The sequence below is a fragment of the Athene noctua genome, unplaced genomic scaffold, assembly GCF_965140245.1.
Source record: "Athene noctua unplaced genomic scaffold, bAthNoc1.hap1.1 HAP1_HAP1_scaffold_558, whole genome shotgun sequence".
Taxonomy (NCBI): Eukaryota; Metazoa; Chordata; class Aves; order Strigiformes; family Strigidae; genus Athene; species Athene noctua.
In genome coordinates this window covers 1-21166 of record NW_027438008.1, presented here as the reverse complement: position 1 = coordinate 21166, position 21166 = coordinate 1, and the positions used below count along the sequence as shown (strand labels likewise).

General features: G+C 55.2%; 2 protein-coding genes across 2 annotated transcripts; one reads left to right on the top strand and one right to left on the bottom strand.

Annotated features, from left to right (window-relative positions):
- Window positions 1–7068: 7068 nt before the first annotated feature.
- Window positions 7069–8025, top strand: LOC141955766 (olfactory receptor 14J1-like). The gene has a single exon (XM_074895331.1). It carries the CDS (start codon window positions 7069–7071, stop codon window positions 8023–8025), a length of 957 nt encoding a protein of 318 aa, XP_074751432.1.
- Window positions 8026–11149: 3124 nt separating this feature from the next.
- LOC141955765 (olfactory receptor 14A16-like) lies at window positions 11150–12073 on the bottom strand. The gene has a single exon (XM_074895329.1). The coding sequence runs from the start codon at window positions 12071–12073 to the stop codon at window positions 11150–11152; it is 924 nt and encodes a 307-aa protein (XP_074751430.1).
- Window positions 12074–21166: the final 9093 nt, after the last annotated feature.

The following is a 21166-nucleotide window of genomic DNA, read 5'->3' as shown; positions in this document are numbered from 1 at the left end:
TTTAATCTTTCGTGCATTTTCACCTGTCCCAATAGAATGACCATTTCTGAAGCCAACTTTCAGATGCAAACTCTCTAGAAAAAGGGCCTTTTCATTATTCTTTAGTTTTCTCCTCCCCTGACTTCGGTTCATTCAGATTCCTCTCAGCTCGCGAGCTGCTGCTTTGAACTTCAGGTGGTTAAAATCTTTCCTCTCTTTCAGCAGACTAATTGTCTCCTTGGCCAACTCCTCCAGTATGTTTATCTCTACATTTTTCTATCTGCCAACCTAAAATATTTCTCATAGGATTACCCTTGTAGAAAGGCAACCTCATTGGAGACAGCTTGTCCTTGACTTCTGGGAGAGAATGAACCTTGATGGTGTTTGACTTTTCCTTGCCTGCGAACAGCAGAAATCCTTCTGCGCCCGTGTGCAGGCGGTTCTCCAAGGACAACAGGGGGGAGATTGTGCAAAGGAGCTGTAACCTCCCGCTGCAGAGATCAGAGGAGAAATCTGATGTAAGGAGAGATGATGCGAGTCCCAGGCGGCTGAGGAGAGAAATGCTGGGACTGGGGGTGAGGACAAAGGTTGTCCGGACTGTGTTGGACCCCAAGGGACTGTCCAGGAGATCTCCCGAGGAGATGCTCTGCATCGATGTCAGTCAGAGAGTGCTGCTATCGCCTCTTCTCTAAAGTGTAAATTAAATAATGTGCTCTTTAAAATACAGATTGATTTGTATTAGGGGCACTTTGAAATCTTCCTCCTTAACTACACCAGGAAATGACTCCAATTAGCTGCACAAGTCCTGAAGACTTGAAGAAATCTAAAGGAAGAGAACGAGCTCGTTAGGGCTTTGTGTATTTTAATGAGCCCCGTGGTGTGTTTGGCCCCATGTCCATGATGCTCAGGCCCTGAGAGGAGACTGAGCAAAGGACTCAACAAGTCCAAGTCAGCAGCAAAGCTCCCCGTGCCCTGAAGCCCTGATTGGCCCCACGGAGGGCCAGGACTGACAAAGCCTCTGCAGGGACTCGTTAGAGCAGAGAATTGGAGGCTGTGATTGCAGGCAGGCAAAGGCCCCGTGCAGGGCTGTCCTGCTGTGAAACCCTTGGGTTGGTGATGGAGCACAAAGGCCAAGCCCTGACCCTCAGGCCCTGGGAAGGAGATGCTGCCCCTCGTGTGTGGCTCAGGGCTCTTCCTGGGGGCAGGGGCTGTGAGGGGGAGCAATGCCAAGTGTAGGAAACTGCACAACCCCTCCTGGCCTCTCCAGGAAGGGGCGAGGAGGAAAACACAGTCCAGAGCCTCAACATCAGGTTTATCCCCGTAGCCCCCCATGGCAGGGCAACTGCCATGACCAAGGGGGCCAAGAGCTCTGTCTCGTGTGGCCTTTCAGCCCTGGCAGAGCCCTCAGCCATCTCTGCTGCAGGTTTGCTTCTGCTGGGCCCTTCAGGCGCCTTTTTCCCTCCAGGCTGGTGACATCCATCTCCCTTTCCTCCCTCGCTCTCCTCCCGGCATTCCCACCCCTTCACTGATGTCTCTCCACACTCACTGCCTGTTCCTTGAAACACAGAGCCACAGGCTGACCCACACTCCCTCTGGGCGACCTCTTACACCACAATACCACCTCCTGATTGAGATTTCTTTTCCCTCAGCTCCCATCTGAACCTCCCAGTCTGCACTTTGTTGAGGTTTCCTTCTCTTCCCACTACCAAGAAAAGCTCCGTTATCTCAGAAACTCTCCTCCCAGCAGGTGCAGGCGACTGCTGTAGTGCCCGGAGCCTCCACCTCACCAGGCTCAAGCAGCCCCGGTCCTTCAGCCTCTCCACAAAGGCCCCAAAGCCCACCCTGGCACATCTCCTTTGGAGCTTCTCCCTTTCCTCTCCATTCCTCCAGGACAGGGAGCCTCTCCCCCACTCACACCAGTCTAGAGGTGGCCTCCCCAGCGCTGAGTCAAGGGGATGATAACGCCCTGGTTTGGTTTGCAGCCTAAGAGAAGGGTCTGGGGGTTCTCACTGACAAGCAGCTGAACAGGAGCCAGCAGTGTGCCCGGGGGGCCAAGAAAGCCAGCGGCATCCTGGCTTGTGTCAGCACTAGTGTGACCAGCAGGAGCAGGGAGGTGACAGTCCCCCTGTGCTCTGCACTGGGGAGGCCACACCTGGAGGGTTGTGTCCAGGTTTGGGCACCTCAATCTGAGAGAGATCTCGAGGGGCTGGAGCGAGGGCAGAGGAGTGCAGCGAGGCTGGGGAAGGGCCTGGAGAATCAATCCTGTGAGGAGCCAGGGAAGGAGCTGGGAGTGTTGAGTGTGAGGAGGAGGAGGCTGAGGGGAGCCCTCATCCCTCTCTGCAGCTCCTGACAGGACAGTGCAGAGAGGCTGGGGCTGGGCTCTGCTCCCAGGGGATCAGGGACAGGACAAGAGGGAACGGCTGGAAACTGCCACAGGGGAGGGTCAGGCTGGGCAGGAGGAGAAAATATTTCCCAGCAAGAGTGGACAGAGAGTGGAACAGGCTGCCCAGGGAGAGGGGGGAGTCCCCATCCCTGGATGTGTTTAAGGGTGGTTTAGATGAAATATAGGGGGGTGTGGGTTAGGGGAGAAATTTGTAGAGTCGGGCTGATGGTTGGACTCAGTGATCCCAAGGGGCTTTTCCAAGCTCAGTGATTCTGTGATTCTGTGAATAACAGAGGTTCCTCCGCATTCAGAACCCATGTCTTGTCCCCAGATTGCTGGGGCCAGCTGCTGGCCAATCAGGACCCTGTGGCTGTCATGGAGTCACAATCAGCATCACAATTTGTGGCGCCTTTGCCCGTCTCTCCCCATCCACTCCCTTGACCCCTCATGGCTGCTGGACCCCACGTTCAACAGCCACACCCAGCCCTTCGCTGGCCTTTCCCTCTCCCTGCCCCACGCCTGGGCAGAGCCGGGGGGGACGTGTCGCCTTCAGGCTTTGCAGTGCTCATGCAGAATTACTGCCACAAAGTCGGTGCTGGGATCAGACTCGGCGCTGTGGAGCAGACCCCAGCAAGACAGAGCAGCGTCCAGCAGGAGATGTGCAGTGGTGGCCGCCACCTTGCTCTGGCCAGGGGGCTTCTGTCCGTGCACTGAAAGGATCTGCTGCTACCAAGATGCACTTGGTGTTTCCAGCTGTCACTGCAGAGCTGCCCCAAACCGATCTGCAGTTGTGGCCGTGGCCTCCCCTCTGTGGGGGCTGGGCTGGGGCTTTGACTCCAGTGTCACCTGCACTGGTCACGGCACAAGGCAGACAGCTCCTACCCAGAGATCTACATCCTGCTGGGGGTTCGGCCAGCGCTCCCTGCCCTTCACTCTGCTCACAGTGTTTGCCTCAGCGCAGGGACCAGCTTGATGAGATTCCCAGGAATATTCTGAGGCACAGTCCAATGCTTGTTGCCGTCTGCATCCACAGCATCAGAAATATTCCTTTCCCTTACATTGCAGATTGACTGATGGGCCTGGTCACATGACTGCCTGGAATTTCCCTTCCTGGAAGGTGACATTTTCCCAGAGTGGGTCAAGGTGATGGGCTCTGTCACGGCCACTTGGAGACACTTCTCCTGGAGTTCTTCAGCCTGAGTTTACCCCAGATGACCCAGGAGTGCTCACGGATGCTCCTGTGCCTGCTAATAGCTGGGCCAAGGTTCTCAGGTTCCCAATGGCCTCTTCAGCTGTGGGTCATCCCCAGGAATCTGCTGGAACTGGTAACATGACCCGTGGTGCCCCCACAGGAACCGGGGCCTTCCCAGTAGAACCTATGGGTCTTGCCCAAGACTTACCCTGAGTTCCCAGGCTGCAGGCAGTGCATTGCATTTGTTGTCACTTGTGTTAGTGACTCAGCACTGCTGTGGCCCCACACAGATGGGTGTGTTACAGGTTGTGTCTCCCCCACGTTGGGCGCCCAAATAGACTGTGATGGTTTGACTTTGCTAAATGCCAAATATCCACCAAGTTGCTCTATCAATTCACACACACACACACCCACACACCCTTTTCCCCTTGATTTCTCAACAGGGCAAATAGGGGAAAGGTGTTGGAAAATAGCTTGCAGAGCAAGGCCATGGGTCTCTGCAGGAGCTGATTGCAGCCATCTGAGGTAAAAAAAGGATAAAACCCAGGGTACAGTTATGCTAACAAAGGACTGTTATGTTAACAAAGAGAGAAACTGAGGTACATTATGACCTTGTATATGATAAAAGAACGGCCCTGGGAGAAAATAATAGGTTCAGAAGAGGGAAGATGTTGTGACATGTCTGAGATGCCACAGGGGGCTGGGACATTATAATGTAGCCTGTTACATGTACCCAACAGATTTGTGAGTAGTATGCATGATTATTGTAGAGTGCTTATATAAGGTGTGATTTCTTTCAATAAAGTTGAAGCTTGCTCTATCATTCACATTGAAACGGCTGCTTGCTTCCTCCGCCAGCCGCAGAAAGGAAATAAGATAAACAAACCCTTGTGGTAAAAACAAAAAAGCAGCTTTAATATAAACCAAACGAAGCAAAGGTCTGTGCACGGAAGAAAAAAAAACAGATTTATTCTCTACTTCCCATGGAGAGGCGATGTGGGGCCTTCTCAGGATCAGGGCTCCCATACGCGTAGTGGTTGCCTCGGAGGACCAAGGGTGACCCCACCCCCTTCCTCCTTTCTCCCAGCTTTACACTGAGCAGACGTCACATGGTCTGGAATGTCCCTTTGGTCGTTTGGGTCAGCTGTCCTGGCTGTGTCCCCTCCCAAGATCTTGCCCACCCCGTCCCACTGGGGGAAATGTCGGAAGGAGCCTTGGTGCTGTGTGAGCACTGCTCAGCAGCAGCCACCACACCAGGGTGCTGCCAACACCCTGCAGCTCCCAGCATAAACCACAGCACCGTGAGGGCTGCTGTAGGGGAAACCAATTCCAGCTCAGCCAGACCCAGTGCAGTCTCCCCATTTTGGAGAAGTAAGGGCGACCTGAATAGTGTTGAGTGAAGGTCTGACAAGGTGGGGCTCAGGGCTTAGTGCACATAAACTGTGTGCCATGGGGGAGAGAAGTGCAGTTTTTGGCCGAGTGGTGTGGAAGCTCCAGGCACCATAGGAGTAGCCTGAGAGTGACTGAGGGGGGATTACAGAGATGATGGAGATTTTCATTGAAGTAAGAAAGAGCATGAGAAACACTAATGCCGAAAAGTACAGCAGGGGAGGCCCAGGCTGGGCACAGAGCAATGTCCCTGGAAGGGCAGTGCTGTGGTGGAACAGGTCACCCCGAGGGAGACTGGAGCAGCCCCAGGCTCTGTGTGTCAAGGAGCAGGCAGGGAGGACGCAGAGATCTCAGGAAAGGAAGGGAGATGCTCAGGGGAGAGCAGGGTGTGGTAGCTGGGTGGACGTCTCCAGCCTGCAGAGAAAGAGGTGCAGGTGTGGGACACGGTGGGACAGCCTGTGGTGGAGACGACAGAGGGGTGAGCAAAGTCTGAGCATCCCCCAGCAGAGCTGAGCTCTCTCTGCCCTTGGCTCTGGCTGGTGTCTCTGCCACTGGTGGCCATGAGGAAGCCCCTTCCCCTTCCAGCACTGGGTCTCATGGCCTCCCCTTGCCCAGCCGAGAGCCTGGCAGGGGTTGGACCATAGTCCTGCCCTTGGCATTGCCCATCCCCACATCACCCTGCCCCAGGAAGAGCCCTGAGGAACAGCATCTGACTTCCCAGGGGCTGGGGGTCAGGGCGTGGCCCTTTGCTCCATGTAACACACCCAGGTTTGCTCAGAATCTGTTCCACACTGACAGGGCCTTTGTTTCCCTGTCATCTCTGCCGGGAGTTTTCTGCTGTAACCAGCCCCGCAGGAGGTTTGTCAGTAACGGTCCTCACTGGGAGCCATTAACACTCCAAGAAACTTTGCAGTTGGCCTCTGGCTTTGACTTCCTGACTGGCACCTTCATCATCCAATCACTGTCTGAGGTCCATGGACTCAGACCAACCCTCCTCAAGGAGTCATTAAAATGCCTTGGGCTTGCATTCTGCTGTGCTGCTGGGCCGGGCTGCTGGGCTGGAGGGAGCTGAGGGCAAGTGGTCAGCGCTGCAGAGAGCCAGCTCTGCCCAGGAGCAGCTCCTCTGCAAAGCGCAGCAGGGCTGAGGGCACTGCCTGCAGGCACCGAGGGCAGAGGAGCCGGGCACAGAGAGGGCAGAGGCAGACGGCACTGGCAGGGTGCTGAGAGCTCACTGCAGGAGAAATCTTCCCAGCAGGTAACATGGTAAGTGAAGTCTTGTTTTGCTGGGTGGGCAGGGGGAGGTGGCATTTTATTCCTCCTTTCTAGAGAAAGTGCTAAGGCAGCTGTTTCATTAGCACATCTTTAATTGTCTCCTGAGCCCCTGCAGAGGCAGAGCTGCCCCTGGGCAGGGCCCTGCTGCCAGGAGGGGTCTGCAGGGCAGAGCTGAGCACCCAGCGGGTGGGATGGGGGCTGTGAGCACTGACAGGGAGGAGACGTGGGGACAGAGAAGCAGCTCCTGGCTGGGACAGCTCCAGGCACCAGAGACATGGGCAGGGAGTCAGAGGGAGCTGCTGCTGGAAACACCTTGGGGGCAGGAATTCAGGCACCCCCTGCCATCCCCTGCAGTGCAGACACCCACTCCAGAGGAGCCCCCTGGTCTCCTCTCCCAGCCAGCAGAGCCCCACCCGCTGTCCCTGTGCTGCCTCCTCCCAGCAGCACTGGGGCATTTCCCCACATTTCCCCGTGGGCCTCTGCTCCCCGCGTTGGGATCACCGGACGTTCGGGGATGGGCGGGGGTTCAGCTGGGAGCAGCACCTGTGGGCACTGCCATGCAGATGTTTCCCTGGGAGTGAAATGTCCGAGTGCCCTCGCCATCTGCAGGCTCCGGGGGACACAAAGGAGCCAGTTCCCCCCTCAGGACACCCCATCTTTAGGGCACTGGACTCTTTCCCAGTGGGGTCCTGCTGGGCTGCAGCCTGTCCTCCAGAAGGGCACAGCTCTCCCCGGGCAGCTCTGTGTTCTCCAGCAGCCCCGTGAGGAACTGGATGGAGAGAAATGAGAAATCTGTCCCGACTGATTGATGCTTTTTCCTCTGTGAACAGGCCCTCGTGCCGTGAGGGAGCAAATGTCCAACGGCAGCTCCACCACCGAGTTCCTCCTCCTGGCATTCGCAGACAGACGGGAGCTGCAGCTCCTGCACTTCTGGCTCTTCCTGGGCATCTCCCTGGCTGCCCTCCTGGGCAACGGCCTCATCATCACCGCCATCGCCTGTGACCACCGCCTGCACACCCCCATGTACTTCTTCCTCCTCAACCTCTCCCTCCTCGACCTGGGCTCCGTCTCCACCACTCTCCCCAAAGCCATGGCCAACTCCCTCTGGGACAACAGGCACATCTCCTACTTAGGATGTGCTGCACAGGTGTTTTTCTTTCTCTTCTTCATCTCAGCAGAATTTTATGTACTCACCATCATGTCCTACGACCGCTACGTTGCCATCTGCAAACCCCTGCACTACGGGACCCTCCTGGGCAGCAGAGCTTGTGTCCACATGGCAGCAGCTGCCTGGGGCACTGGGTTCCTCAATTCTCTCCTGCACACGGCCAACACATTTTCACTACCTCTCTGCCATGGCAACACCCTGGACCAGTTCTTCTGTGAAATCCCCCAGATCCTCAAGCTCTCCTGCTCACACTCCTACCTCAGGGAAGTTGGGTTTATCATGGTCAGTGCCTGTTTAGTTTTTGGGTGTTTTGTGTTCATTGTGGTGTCCTATGTGCAGATCTTCAGGGCCGTGCTGAGGATCCCCTCTGAGCAGGGACGGCACAAAGCCTTTTCCACGTGCCTCCCTCACCTGGCCGTGGTCTCCCTGTTTGTTTGCACTTCATTTTTTGCCCACTTGAAGCCCCCCTCCATCTCCTCCCCATCCCTGGACCTGGTGGTGTCATTTCTGTACTCGGTGGTGCCTCCAGCAGTGAACCCCCTCATCTACAGCATGAGGAACCAAGAGATCAAGGATGCCCTGAGGAAACTGATAACTAGATGTTATTCTGATAAAATAAGCTGCTCATCTGCTGCTGCATAACAGTTATAACACATTACAGGTCCAGCCTGTCACGTGCATTTTCTTTTGTTGTTGTTGTTGTTGGTATTTTATTTGTAATGATGTTGTTATACCTCTTCTAATTCACTCTCTCCTTTACTGACTGAGTGGCTGAGTAAAATGAGGAGCTGTGCTTTCTCTTTGTATAAATAGAAGAAAGGGCCTACAGTGATTTATTTTTTTTCTGAGGTCCTTCCACCAAGATATATTTGGAGCTGCAGTAATAATTTCCGTGTGCAGAGGTGAAGGGGAAGAGAGTCCCAGCATGGCAGCCCTGCCAGGGAGCACTTGGTCCTCCAGAGATGTTCTCTCTTCCCTTCCACACTCTCTTTCTGATCCCTTCCGTTTGGTGTGAGGCCTGAGTGCTCGGGCAGCTTGGTCACACTCCTGCTGTGTGACAGCCCTGTGACCGCAGGCAGGGACAGGCACCGGGCACTTGTGTGACAGAGCCGGCCTCCCGAAGAGCGGTTCCCTCATGAAAGAGGATCTGCTCAGGGCAGTGCCTGAAGGCTGAGCTCTTCTCCCAAACCTGATCTCAAGAACACGCCCAAGGAAGTGGCCCGCAGAGGAAAACCCCAGCGAAGAGGTGAACAGTGTGATTTGCAGGGTGGGGGCTGGCAGCAGTGTCCTCGCACAGCCAGGCCTCCTGGGAGAGACCTGAAGGAGCAGGCTCTGCTCTGTGTCTGCGCTCACTGGACACACTGGGGCAGCTGCCTGTGCTGCTCTGGCTGGGAGAGAGTTCCTTTTCTTGCTGGGAGCTGCTATGGGGCTGGGGTTTGGTTTGTGCCATGAACAGTGCTGGTAACGCAGGGCTGATTTCGTTATTGCTGAGCAGGGCTTACACAGGGTCAGGGACATTCCTGCTCCTCACCCCACCCCACCAGCGAGCAGCTGGGGGTGCACAAGGAGCTGGGAGGGGACACGGCTGGGACAGCTGACCCCGACTGACCAACGGGGTATTTTGTACCTTACGACATCATGCTCAGTTATATAAAGCTGGGGGAGAAGGATGATGTAAGGAACTTTTTGGACATTTAGTATGTCTCAACATCGCTGTCTCCACGACGACCACCTCCTGACTCAACGTAAAGGAGCAAACACACAGTCCCCGAGGAAAACCACATCCGCCCTAGACGAGAACATCAGCAGTCATCTATCGAGCTGCGCCTACGTGCGCGAGCACGTGAGCCGGGTGGAGGGGAAACCGCGGCGAGACAGATTGGCCCCTCGCCAGCACGACCACCATGGACACACAGGCATGCGTGCACGGAGGGCCACGGGGTGGCACCTACAACAACGAGCCCCGTGGAAATGGGCGGACAAACTGTGGGGATGGGGACTATAAAAAAGACAGACTGTGTACTCCTTTGTAAGAGGGAAACCAGCTAGAAGATGGGAACCAACAAGAAGAGGGGAACCAACTCGGAGCCAGGAACGTGGAGCATCATCGGACCGATAGAACATCGCCGGATCCCCAGTCGTGGTGGTGGTAATTAGTTGCGCCTCTACCGTGTTCTTGCTTAGGGGTTCCAACCTTTTCCATTCTTTTCCTCTCTCTCCTATCGCTCTTATTAGTTGTTATAGAAATAAAGTTCATAAGGATATGCAGCATTTTAAGAACCCTCCCCCGATATCGGATCGGGACAGCCTACGACCTTCCCAGTGATGGAGGGAAGCTGACAAGCCTATAACTCTCCCCCTATAATTCTCCCAGTTCTCATTCCTGCCCTTCTTGAAGATGGGTTTGCCCTCGGCCTTCTCCATGGACCCCAGAACCTCTCTGATTGCTCTGGCCCTTCTGAGGGCTCAGCCCAGAATCACCGGCGAGGGTGACGGAGCCAACAGGAGCACTTGCCATGAGCCTGTCCAAGGCAGCGGAGATGAGTCTCACTGGGAGAGTGGGGGTTGTTCCTGGGTCACACACACAAGTGTCCGGGCTCTGTCAGGTGCCCACATCTCAGCTGGCCCCATGCCCTCACCTTACACACAGGGGGTTCAGAGACACGAGTCCTTCCCTTGCACACGCAGAGGCAGTGCATTGCCGGAGTCGTCGTGTCTCTCTGGGCTCCTGCTGCCACGGCCAGAGGCTGGGAGGCCCCTCAGCCCTGTGCTGATCACCCTGCTCTGCACTCGTGGGAGATGCCCCACGGCATGAGGAATGGACTCGGGGACCTCGGTTCAAGGAAACACCTCCCAGGGCTGCAGCCAGGGGGTTGCCCAGGGGACGTTACTGTCAATGTGAAGTGACCTCATGACCCTGTTTGTGCCACACACCTTCACAGCACCCCCAGGAATAGCTGATGGCATTTGTGCTCTCTCACCTCACACACATGATGTGCATGTTTACATCTCCTCCATAAAATGCAAACATGAACTTCTGACCTACTCATTTGGTGTCCCTCTGTGGAGGGACAAAGACCCTCTCCGAGCTGAAGTGAGAGGCCAGTGCTGCAACTGGTGGTTCTGAGGGGCTACAGCATCATGTTTGCCCTGGGTCAATGTCATGGTTTGAACCCATCCAGCATCTGGGCCCAACACACTCACTCCGCTGGGTGCAATGGGGGAGTGAATCAGAAGTGTAAAAGGGAGAAAACTTGTAGGTTGAGACAAAGGCAGTTTAATAGGTACAGAAAAACACACAGGTAAGTAAAGGAAAAGGTGGAATTCATTCACTTCTTCCCATTTCCAGGCAGAGCTTCAGCCATCTCCAGGACATCAGGGCTCCATCACACATAACAGTGACGTGGGAAAACGAACTCCATGACTCTGAATGTCCCCATGTTCGTCCTTCTCCCCCAGCTTTATATAACTGAGCATGATGTCCTAAGGTACAAAATACCCCGTTGGTCAGTCGGGGTCAGCTGTCCCAGCCGTGTCCCCTCCCAGCTCCTTGTGCACCCCCAGCTGCTCGCTGGTGGGGTGGGGTGAGGAGCAGGAATGTCCCTGACCCTGTGTAAGCCCTGCTCAGCAATAACGAAATCAGCCCTGCGTTATCCTCTTTCAAATTATAATACCAACACCAACAACAGAATATAGACATGACACATTGGGCCTGTACAGAGTTCTATTAATACTACTGCGCTGTAGAACATGAGTCGTATATTGCTTAAAAATATCTAGTTATCATGCTATCCAGGGCATGTTTGAGATCCCTGTTCCTCAAGCTATAGATGACAGGATTCACTAATGGAGGAATTACAGAGTACAGAAATGACACCACCAGGTCCAGGGTTGGGGCTGAGAAGGAGGAGGGCTTCACGTGGGCAAACAGACCAGTGCTGACAAATAGGGAGACCACGGCCAGGTGAGGGAGGCACGTGGAAAAGGCTTTGTGCCGTCCCTGCTCAGAGGGGATCCTCAGCACGGCCCTGAAGATCTGCACATAGGACACCACAATGAACACAAAACATCCAAACACTAAACAATCACTTGCAAGAAGAATCCCAACTTCCCTGAGGTAGGAGTGTGAGCAGGAGAGCTTGAGGATCTGGGGGATTTCACAGAAGAACTGGTCCAGGGTGTTGCCCTGGCAGAGTGGCAGTGAAAATGTGTTGGCTGTGTGCAGGAGAGAATAAAGGAACCCAGTGCCCCAGGCAGCTGCTGCCATGTGGACACAAGCTCTGCTGCCCAGGAGGGTCCCGTAGTGCAGGGGTTTGCAGATGGCAATGTAGCGGTCGTAGGACATGATGGTGAGGAGAGAAAACTCTGCTGAGATGAAAAAGAAAAAGAAGAAGAGCTGTGCAGCACATCCCAAGTAGGAGATGTGCCTGTTGTGCCAGAGGGAGTTGGCCATGGCTTTGGGGAGAGTGGTGGAGATGGAGCCCAGGTCGAGGAGGGAGAGGTTGAGGAGGAAGAAGTACATGGGGGTGTGCAGGCGGTGGTCACAGGCGATGGCGGTGATGATGAGGCCGTTGCCCAGGAGGGCAGCCAGGGAGATGCCCAGGAAGAGCCAGAAGTGCAGGAGCTGCAGCTCCCGTCTGTCTGCGAATGCCAGGAGGAGGAACTCGGTGATGGAGCTGCCGTCGGACATTTGCTCCCTCACGGCACGAGGGCCTGTTCACAGAGGAAAAAGCATCAATCAGTCGGGACAGATTTCTCATTTCTCTCCATCCAGTTCCTCACGGGGCTGCTGGAGAACACAGAGCTGCCCGGGGAGAGCTGTGCCCTTCTGGAGGACAGGCTGCAGCCCAGCAGGACCCCACTGGGAAAGAGTCCAGTGCCCTAAAGATGGGGTGTCCTGAGGGGGGAACTGGCTCCTTTGTATCCCCCGGAGCCTGCAGATGGCGAGGGCACTCGGACATTTCACTCCCAGGGAAACATCTGCATGGCAGTGCCCACAGGTCTTGCTCCCAGCTGAACCCCAGCCCATCCCCGAACGTCCGGTGATGCCAACGCGGGGAGCAGAGGCCCACAGGGAAATGTGGGGAAATGCCCCAGTGCTCCTCTGGAGTAGGTGTCTGCACTGCAGGGGATGGCAGGGGGTGCCTGAATTCCTGCCCCCAAGGTGTTTCCAGCAGCAGCTCCCTCTGACTCCCTGCCCATGTCTCTGGTGCCTGGAGCTGTCCCAGCCAGGAGCTGCTTCTCTGTCCCCACGTCTCCTCCCTGTCAGTGCTCACAGCCCCCATCCCACCCGCTGGGTGCTCAGCTCTGCCCTGCAGACCCCTCCTGGCAGCAGGGCCCTGCCCAGGGGCAGCTCTGCCTCTGCAGGGGCTCAGGAGACAATTAAAGATGTGCTAATGAAACAGCTGCCTTAGCACTTTCTCTAGAAAGGAGGAATAAAATGCCACCTCCCCCTGCCCACCCAGCAAAACAAGACTTCACTTACCATGTTACCTGCTGGGAAGATTTCTCCTGCAGTGAGCTCTCAGCACCCTGCCAGTGCCGTCTGCCTCTGCCCTCTCTGTGCCCGGCTCCTCTGCCCTCGGTGCCTGCAGGCAGTGCCCTCAGCCCTGCTGCGCTTTGCAGAGGAGCTGCTCCTGGGCAGAGCTGGCTCTCTGCAGCGCTGACCACTTGCCCTCAGCTCCCTCCAGCCCAGCAGCCCGGCCCAGCATCACAGCATAGGATCACCCCTGGGCAATTTAATGACCCCTCGCGTGGCTTTTGTACCAAGTCCATGAACTCAGACAGTGATTGGATGATGAAGTTGCCTGTCAAGAAGTCCAAGTCAGATGCAAACTCCGAAATTTCTTACATTGTTAATGGGTCCCAGTGAGGACCATTACTGACAAAGCCTCCCCATTGTCTAATTAGACAAGAAAACTTGAGGCAGAGAATATCGGTAAACAAAGGCCATGTCAGGTTGTAACAAATATCGATCAAACGTGGGTGTGTTACGTAAGGTAGAAGGGCCACGGCCTGACCCCCAGGCCCTGGGAAATCAGGTCCTGTCCCTCACCCATTGCTCAGGGCTCTTCCCGGGGCACTGTGATGTGGGGATGGGCAATGCCAAGGGCAGGACTATGGTCCAACCCCTGCCAGGCTCTCGGCTGGGGAAGGGGAGGCCATGAGACCCAGTGCTGGAAGGGGAAGGGGCTTCCTCATGGCCACCAGTGGCAGAGACACCAGCCAGAGCCAAGGGCAGAGAGAGCTCAGCTCTGCTGGGGGATGCTCAGACTTTGCTCACCCCTCTGTCGTCTCCACCACAGGCTGTCCCACCGTGTCCCACACCTGCACCTCTTTCTCTGCCGGCTGCAGACGTCCACCCAGCTCCCACACCCTGCTCTCCCCTGAGCATCTCCCTTCCTTTCCTGAGATCTCTGCGTCCTCCCTGCCTGCTCCTTGACACACAAAGCCTGGGGCTGCTCCAGTCTCCCTCGGGGTGACCTGTTCCACCACAGCACTGCCCTTCCAGGGACATTGCTCTGTGCCCAGCCTGGGCCTCCTCAGCTGCACTTGGTGGCATTAGTCCTTTCTCACGCTGTACCTTAATACAAAGGAAAATTCTTTTCCCGATGCCCCCACCTCCACCCCTTTTATCCCTCCTTATCCCATTGGTTTGCTCCCTTCAGACATCTCATCCCTGGCATCTCTTTCATGTCCTCTCTGGGGTCCCCAAATCCCCTCCCTTGAATCCCTCCCGAGGCCTTTCCTTCCCTCTCTCCCCTCACTCCTTCACTGTCCATCCTGTCCCCTGCAGGAGTGTCCCCGGATCCCCTGCCTTGATCCCCCACTCCCAAACACTCTCCAATCCCATTGGGTTTGTCCTCTGCACTCCTCTTCCTTCTGTCCCCATCAGCCACTCTGCTTGCAGTCTCCGTGTCCCTCCACTTGAATTCCTTTCATCCTCACTTGCACTCGACACAGTCCTGTCCCGGCAACCCCTCCAGCCCCGTACCCTGGTGTCCACTAATTCCCCCCAGTGCCCTGTCTTTGGGTCTCCCCCACCTCCACCCCTCCCCTTTGGAGGACATGAATTCCTCACTCTCTCCGTGTCTCCGTCCCCACCCCTGGCCCTTGCATGGACAGGTATCCCCGGGGACACTTGGAGGAATGGGACTGGGCAGGGCAGAAGGGATTTTCCTGCTCAGACCAGGGGGAAGCCGTGGGCCTGTGGGGACTGGGGAAAGCTGTGCCCACCCCCAGCCCACCAAGATCCAGTCCAGAGCACCCCTTTGCTCTTCTTCCCGAGGCATTCCTCAAAGCGAGAGCAGGTTATGGCGTGGTAGTAATTAGTGGGGTGGACTTGGAGGGCCTCCAGTCTGGGCAACTGGGGTACACTTGGTTCTCCCATCCCTTGCTGGTACTGGGGACATCCCAGCAACCATTGAGGTCTTGTGGTGTCTCTACAGGGGGAACTGAAAAAGGCAGGCACCATGAGTTCTGCTGCCCTCAGACCCTCCCCTCCCATGGCCATGACACTCCAGGGCATCCCAGTGTGCCCCAGTAACAGCCTGGGTTTTACCACCTAACCCTCGGAAGCCCTTGTTCCCACACTCTGACCCCGTCCCCCTGAGTCCCTATCCTAACCCTGACTTGGTCTGTCTGGCCCTTGGGGGCAGCACAGGCACTGCAGGTTTCTAGAGCAGCCGTAAGGCCTTGGAAGCGGAACGTGAGGTGACCTGTATCTGATCCCCTCGTGGGCCACGAGGAGGAGCTGGTGTGGAGCGCTGGGATGAGCTCAGCTGTGCCTCAGGATCTCGTGGGCCAGCAGCAGGTGCATGGCTGTGAAGGCAGCTGTGAGGTCACACCTGCCGCAATCCCTGGCAGGCCAGCAGCAGGCTTGGGTGCTGGTTTGCACAAGGACATGGTTTTGATGCCGGTGCAGGGAGCTGTGCAGATCCCACCCCTGGAACTGTTCTCTCATTGTGCCCCTGTGAGCTCTTTCCGTGTTACCAGTTACAGTGCTGCTCTCACAAGGGTTTTCTTGCTCCTGCTGCCCCCAACAGAGGATGTTCCCACGGGCGTGTGCTGCTGCTTTTGTATAAAGGTCAGGACATGCCGATGGCGGGATGGCCAGGGGCAGGTTGGACCTTCCTGCACTCTTCTCTCTTACAATCAAGTTGAACTGACGCCCAAGGGATACACTCAGCCCAACAGGGCCTGAAGGCCCAGCTGTACATGGAGCACAGCCCGGCACAGCCCAGGCCTGGCTCTGCTCAGGTTTGCTGTGCTGAGCATCACGGACTCTTCAGGGCACAGGGGTCTTCTGCTCAGGATCAGCCAACCTCCTGATGAAGGACAGCAGGAGGATGAAGTCTCCTCTGGACAGCTGGAGGAAGGACACAGGTTTAGGCCCTGGTACTCCGCGGGGACTTGGAAGTCCATGGACCTCTGCTAGCCAGCCTGGGTTGAAGGGAAGGTGGACAGTGATCCCTGACTGCACCTGGGGGAATGCTCTCCTCTACCTGCACATTCCCAGCTGGCCCTGGAGCCAGCTGCATTGCTGGGGGACCCTGAAACTCTCTGGGCTTCAGTCAGTAGAAACCTCCTGAAGCTTTACGAGGGCAAGTGGCCAGTCCTGCATTTGGGGACAGAACAACCCCAGAGCTGGGGGCACGCTGGGACCTGACCGGCGGAGCAGTGACCCCGAGGAGAAGGGCCTGGGCATCCCTCGGGATGCCATCCAAGGCAGAGGGGCGTGTCCCCGTGAGGAAGGCCAGCTGCCCATGGGGCTGCGTTAGGGGCATGTGGCCAGCTCAGACAAGGCAGTTCCCATCAGCACTGTGGTGGCCACATCATGACTGGGGTGTCTGGGGTGGGGCTCCCTGTGCTGAAGGAATGGGGAGGAACTGGAGAGGCTCCAGAGCAGAGCTGCCAGGACGGGGTGTGGGGACTTGGTGGAGAGGCTGAGAAACCTGGGCTGCTTGAGCCTGGTGAGGTGCAGCCTCAGGGCACTGTACAAACAGCCTGCAGCTGCTTGAAGGGGGGTTTCCCAGTGATGGAGCGTTTCTCGGTAGTCGGAACAGAAGGAAATCTCAACAAAGTGCATCTTGAAAGTCTCAGACTGCATTTGAAGGATAAGAAATGTCACTCAGATGGTAGCAGTGTGGTGCAAGAGATCCCGTGGAGGGAGTCAGGATCAGCCCATGGTTTGTGTCTCAAGGAACAGCCGGTGAGGGTGGAGAGACATCAGTGACGGTGTGGAAATGCTGAGGCAGGAGCTAGGTGGGAAAGCAAGATGGGTGTCTGCAGCCTGGAGGGAAAGAGGTGCCGGCACGGGCCAGTGTAGGACAGCCGGCAGGCGAGATGGCCAAGGGCTCTGGCACGGCGAAAAGGCCCAACAGGACCAAGGTCTTTCTCCCCTGGGCTATGGCAGTTGCCTCTGCCACTGAGGCCTCACAGGAGAAACTTGATTGGGAGGCTCTGCACTTCATTTCTTCTTCGACATTGCTTGGGGAAGGCGGGAGGGGTTGTGCAGTTTCCTACACTTGGCATTGCTCCCCCTCACAGCCCCTGCCCCCAGGAAGAGCCCTGAGCCACACACGAGGGGCAGCATCTCCTTCCCAGGGCCTGAGGGTCAGGGCTTGGCCTTTGTGCTCCATCACCAACCCAAGGGTTTCACAGCAGGACAGCCCTGCACGGGGCCTTTGCCTGCCTGCAATCACAGCCTCCAATTCTCTGCTCTAACGAGTCCCTGCAGAGGCTTTGTCAGTCCTGGCCCTCCGTGGGGCCAATCAGGGCTTCAGGGCACGGGGAGCTTTGCTGCTGACTTGGACTTGTTGAGTCCTTTGCTCAGTCTCCTCTCAGGGCCTGAGCATCATGGACATGGGGCCAAATACACCACGGGGCTCATTAAAATGCACAAAGCCCTAACGAGCTCGTTCTCTTCCTTTAGATTTCTTCAAGTCTTCAGGACTTGTGCAGCTAATTGGAGTCATTTCCTGGTGTAGTTAAGGAGGAAGATTTCAAAGTGCCCCTAATACAAATCCATCTGTATTTTAAAGAGCACATTATTTAATTTACACTTTAGAGAAGAGGCGATAGCAGCACTCTCTGACTGACATCGATGCAGAGCATCTCCTCGGGAGATCTCCTGGACAGTCCCTTGGGGTCCAACACAGTCCGGACAACCTTTGTCCTCACCCCCAGTCCCAGCATTTCTCTCCTCAGCCGCCTGGGACTCGCATCATCTCTCCTTACATCAGATTTCTCCTCTGATCTCTGCAGCGGGAGGTTACAGCTCCTTTGCACAATCTCCCCCCTGTTGTCCTTGGAGAACCGCCTGCACACGGGCGCAGAAGGATTTCTGCTGTTTGCAGGCAAGGAAAAGTCAAACATCATCAAGGTTCATACAAAATAAAAACATTTCTCTCCTATAAGTTAAGTATAATCTCCAATGAGGTTGCCTTTCTACAAGGGGTAATGTTATGAGAAATATTTTAGGTTGGTAGATAGAAAAATTTAGAGATAAACATACTGGAGGAGTTGGCCAAGGGGACAATTAGTCTGCTGAGAGAGAGGCAAGATTTTAACCACCTGAAGTTCAAAGCAGCAGCTCGCGAGCTGAGAGGAATCCGAACGTACCGAAAGGATGAGAAATAATACAAAAAATTGTAGGGAAAGCCCTTTTTTTTTTTTTGTTTTTCTAGTGCGTTCGCATTGGAAAAATGTGTCTTCATGAATGGTTCGTTCTATTGCGACAGGTGAAAAGAAATGAAAACTTAATCTGACACAGCGTTGCCCAGAAGTGACAATGAAGTTACAGGGGAAGAGCAATTTTTTTTTTTTTTTTTTTTAATATTCCCTTTTAAAGATCACGGGGTTGGGGGAGGTCTCTGGTGGGTGAGGACAAGCCAACGTCGCACCCACATTTGAAAGAGCCCAGAATTGCCCCCCCAGAACCCACTGGGTGCACGAGGTGAGGAGTGGCCCTTCCAATGAGCCCTCTCGGGTGACATTCCCGGGCACCCAGAAGAACAGACAGTGCCCAAACAGACCCCCCAAGGGGACATCATGGCTCCCCAACCTGATTGCCTTCATGGGGAAGTGGCCGCCTTGGTAGGTGGGAGGAGAACGGTGGGTGTCACCTGACTCCAAGTCAACAAGACCATTGGACACGGTCTCCCTCAATATTCTCGTACCTAAATTAGGCCGTTACAGCCGGGCTGGGGTGGCAACGAGATGGGTAAAACACCCGTTGGAGGCTGAGAGAGCTGTGGTGGAGGGAATACCTGGAGGTCACTGGGACATACTGGGGCGTTGTGGCAGCACAGGGGACCCTTCTGGGTGCACCCATGACCCAGAGGGGGCAGCTGTGGCCGTGCTTGTCACTGACACTAGAGACGACAATTCCTGAGCCCTGGGGGCGCCGTTCAGATGAACCCTGCCAGGCAACGGGACCGTCCTGTGAGGAACCTCATGAGACAGAAGAAGGACAAAGGTGACGTCTTGCACCTGGGACAGACGGACACCCTGCTGTGGCGGGAGAAGGGCGCTGCCTGGCTGGGGAGCAGCTCTGGGGACAAGGCCTTGGCCGTGCCTGGGGACGGTAAGAAAACATGATCCAGTAATGGGCCACGTGATCCAGAGCTGACTTTGTTGGCCATTGCTGGACTTTGTTGGCTTTTGTTGTCCTTTGTTGGCAATCATGGGCCATTGCTGGCTTTTGTTGGTGTTTGTTGGTGTTTGTTGGCCTTTGTTTTCTTTTGTTGGCCATTGTTGGTCATTGTTGGCCATCATTAGAATTTTTGGCCTTTGTTGGCAATTGTTGGCCTTTGTTGACCTTTGTTGGCCATTGTTGGCAATTGCTGGCCTTTCTTGGCCTTCGTTGGCCATCATTGGACTTGGTTGGCTATCATTGGCCTTTGTTGGCCATTCCTGGCAATTGTTGGACTTTGTTGGCAATCATTAGCCATTGCTGGCCTTTGTTGGCCATCATTGGACGTTATTGGCCACTGCTGGACTTTATTGGCCATTGTTGGCCATTGTTGGCCATTGTTGGCCATGATTGGTCTTTTTTCGCCTGTGTTGGCAATTGTTGGCCTTTGTTGGTCATCCTTGGACTTTGCTGCCCTGTTTTGGCCTTTTTTGGCCATTGTTGGCCTTTGTTTATCTTTGTTGGCCATTGTTGGCCATTGCTGGCCTTTCTTGGCCTTTGTTGGCCATCGTTGGACTTTGTTGGCAATCGGTGGTTTTTGTTGGCCATTCCTGGCCTTTGTTGGCCTATGTTGGCAATCATTAGCCATTGCTGGACTTTGTTGCCCATCATTGGTCGTTATTGGACATCTTTGGACTTTATTGGACATTGTTGGGGTTTTTTTGCCATCCTTGGCCTTTGTTTGCCTTTGTTGGCCATCGTTGGTCTTTGTTGGCTTTTTTTGACCATCACTGGCCTTTGTTGGCCATCATTGGCCTTTGTTGCTGACCCCAACTGTCCAAAGGGATATTCCATACAATGTGACATCTGCACAGTAAAAAGCTGGGAGAAAGGAGGAAGGGGGTGGGGTCACCCTTGGTGCTCCGAGGCAACCCCTCCGCGTGTGGTAGCCCTGCTCCCTGAGAAGGCACGACAGCGCCTCTCCGTGGCAAGTAGAGAATTAATCTCTTTTCTGTGAAGTTTGGATTTGTTTTTTTTTTTTTGCTTCCACGTGTCGACTTTTGCTTTGCTTCGTTGCAAACTCCTTTTGTTTTACCCCCAAGGGTTGGTTTATCTTAATTTCTTTCCCGTTTTTGCCCTGTTGAGAAAAACAAGGGGGAAATGGGCGGGGGAGTCAAGTGATAAAGCAACTTGGTGGCTACCTGGCGTTTAGCCATGGGGTAACCAGCATGGATGCGCTGCCCCTTTAAGAGCCCCACGGGGCCAAAGTCTGATGGAGAGTCGGGATTGACAGTGGATGATGGTGGCCTGGAGTGTCAAGGTGGACGTTGTCGTGGTTTAATAAATTAGCAGCGACTACAGACAGGAGACACGGGATTTTTGGGGGTGATGTGGGTTTCCGGAAGCCTGCACGTTCCAAATTCCAATCAGGTATCGTTCCCTCGGTCTCTGCTCTGTCCTTCCACAATGTTTGCTGAGGTCATTTAGTCCGTAACTTCGGGTTCCATCTGTCCGGAATCTGAGGAATGAGGCGGAGTCGGCTCACGCGGTGCGAGCAGGAGGCTTTGGCTGTGGCCCGGGGATGCTGCAAGGCACTGTGGGCAATACCAGGGGTGTCTGACACTGCGGTTCTTTGGCTGTTCTCACCTAAAACCAGCTCCCATCGAGGCACACATCGGCCCTCTCCATCCTTCTGGCTCCCCCACCAAGTGCACCCAGGGCCTTGGGCAAAAGTAAGCCCACGCACGGGTTTAACTTTCCCCGATGGAGGAGTAACCCCGACGGTCTTCCCCAACATAATCCCAGGGAGCACTACGGGGGCTTTGTCGTGGCGAGTTTGTGGGAGTGGGATATAATCCACCTGCCAGGCCTCCCCATATTTATGTTTTAACCCTCATCCTCTGTACCAAAGGGGCTTTAACCGATTGGTTGCTTGATCGTAGCACATTCATGGTGTCCACCCCTCAGTCACGAGCCCGTCTCGATGTTCCATCTCAGCCCTGCTGGCCTGAGGAGTCAAGGGCCCAGCGAGCCAGAAATTCACCTTTATGCTGCCAGTCCAGATCCACTCGATCCAGTTTAACAACTTTATTGATGCTCTGGACGAGGGGATCGAGTGCCCCCTCAGTCAGTTTGCAGATGACACCC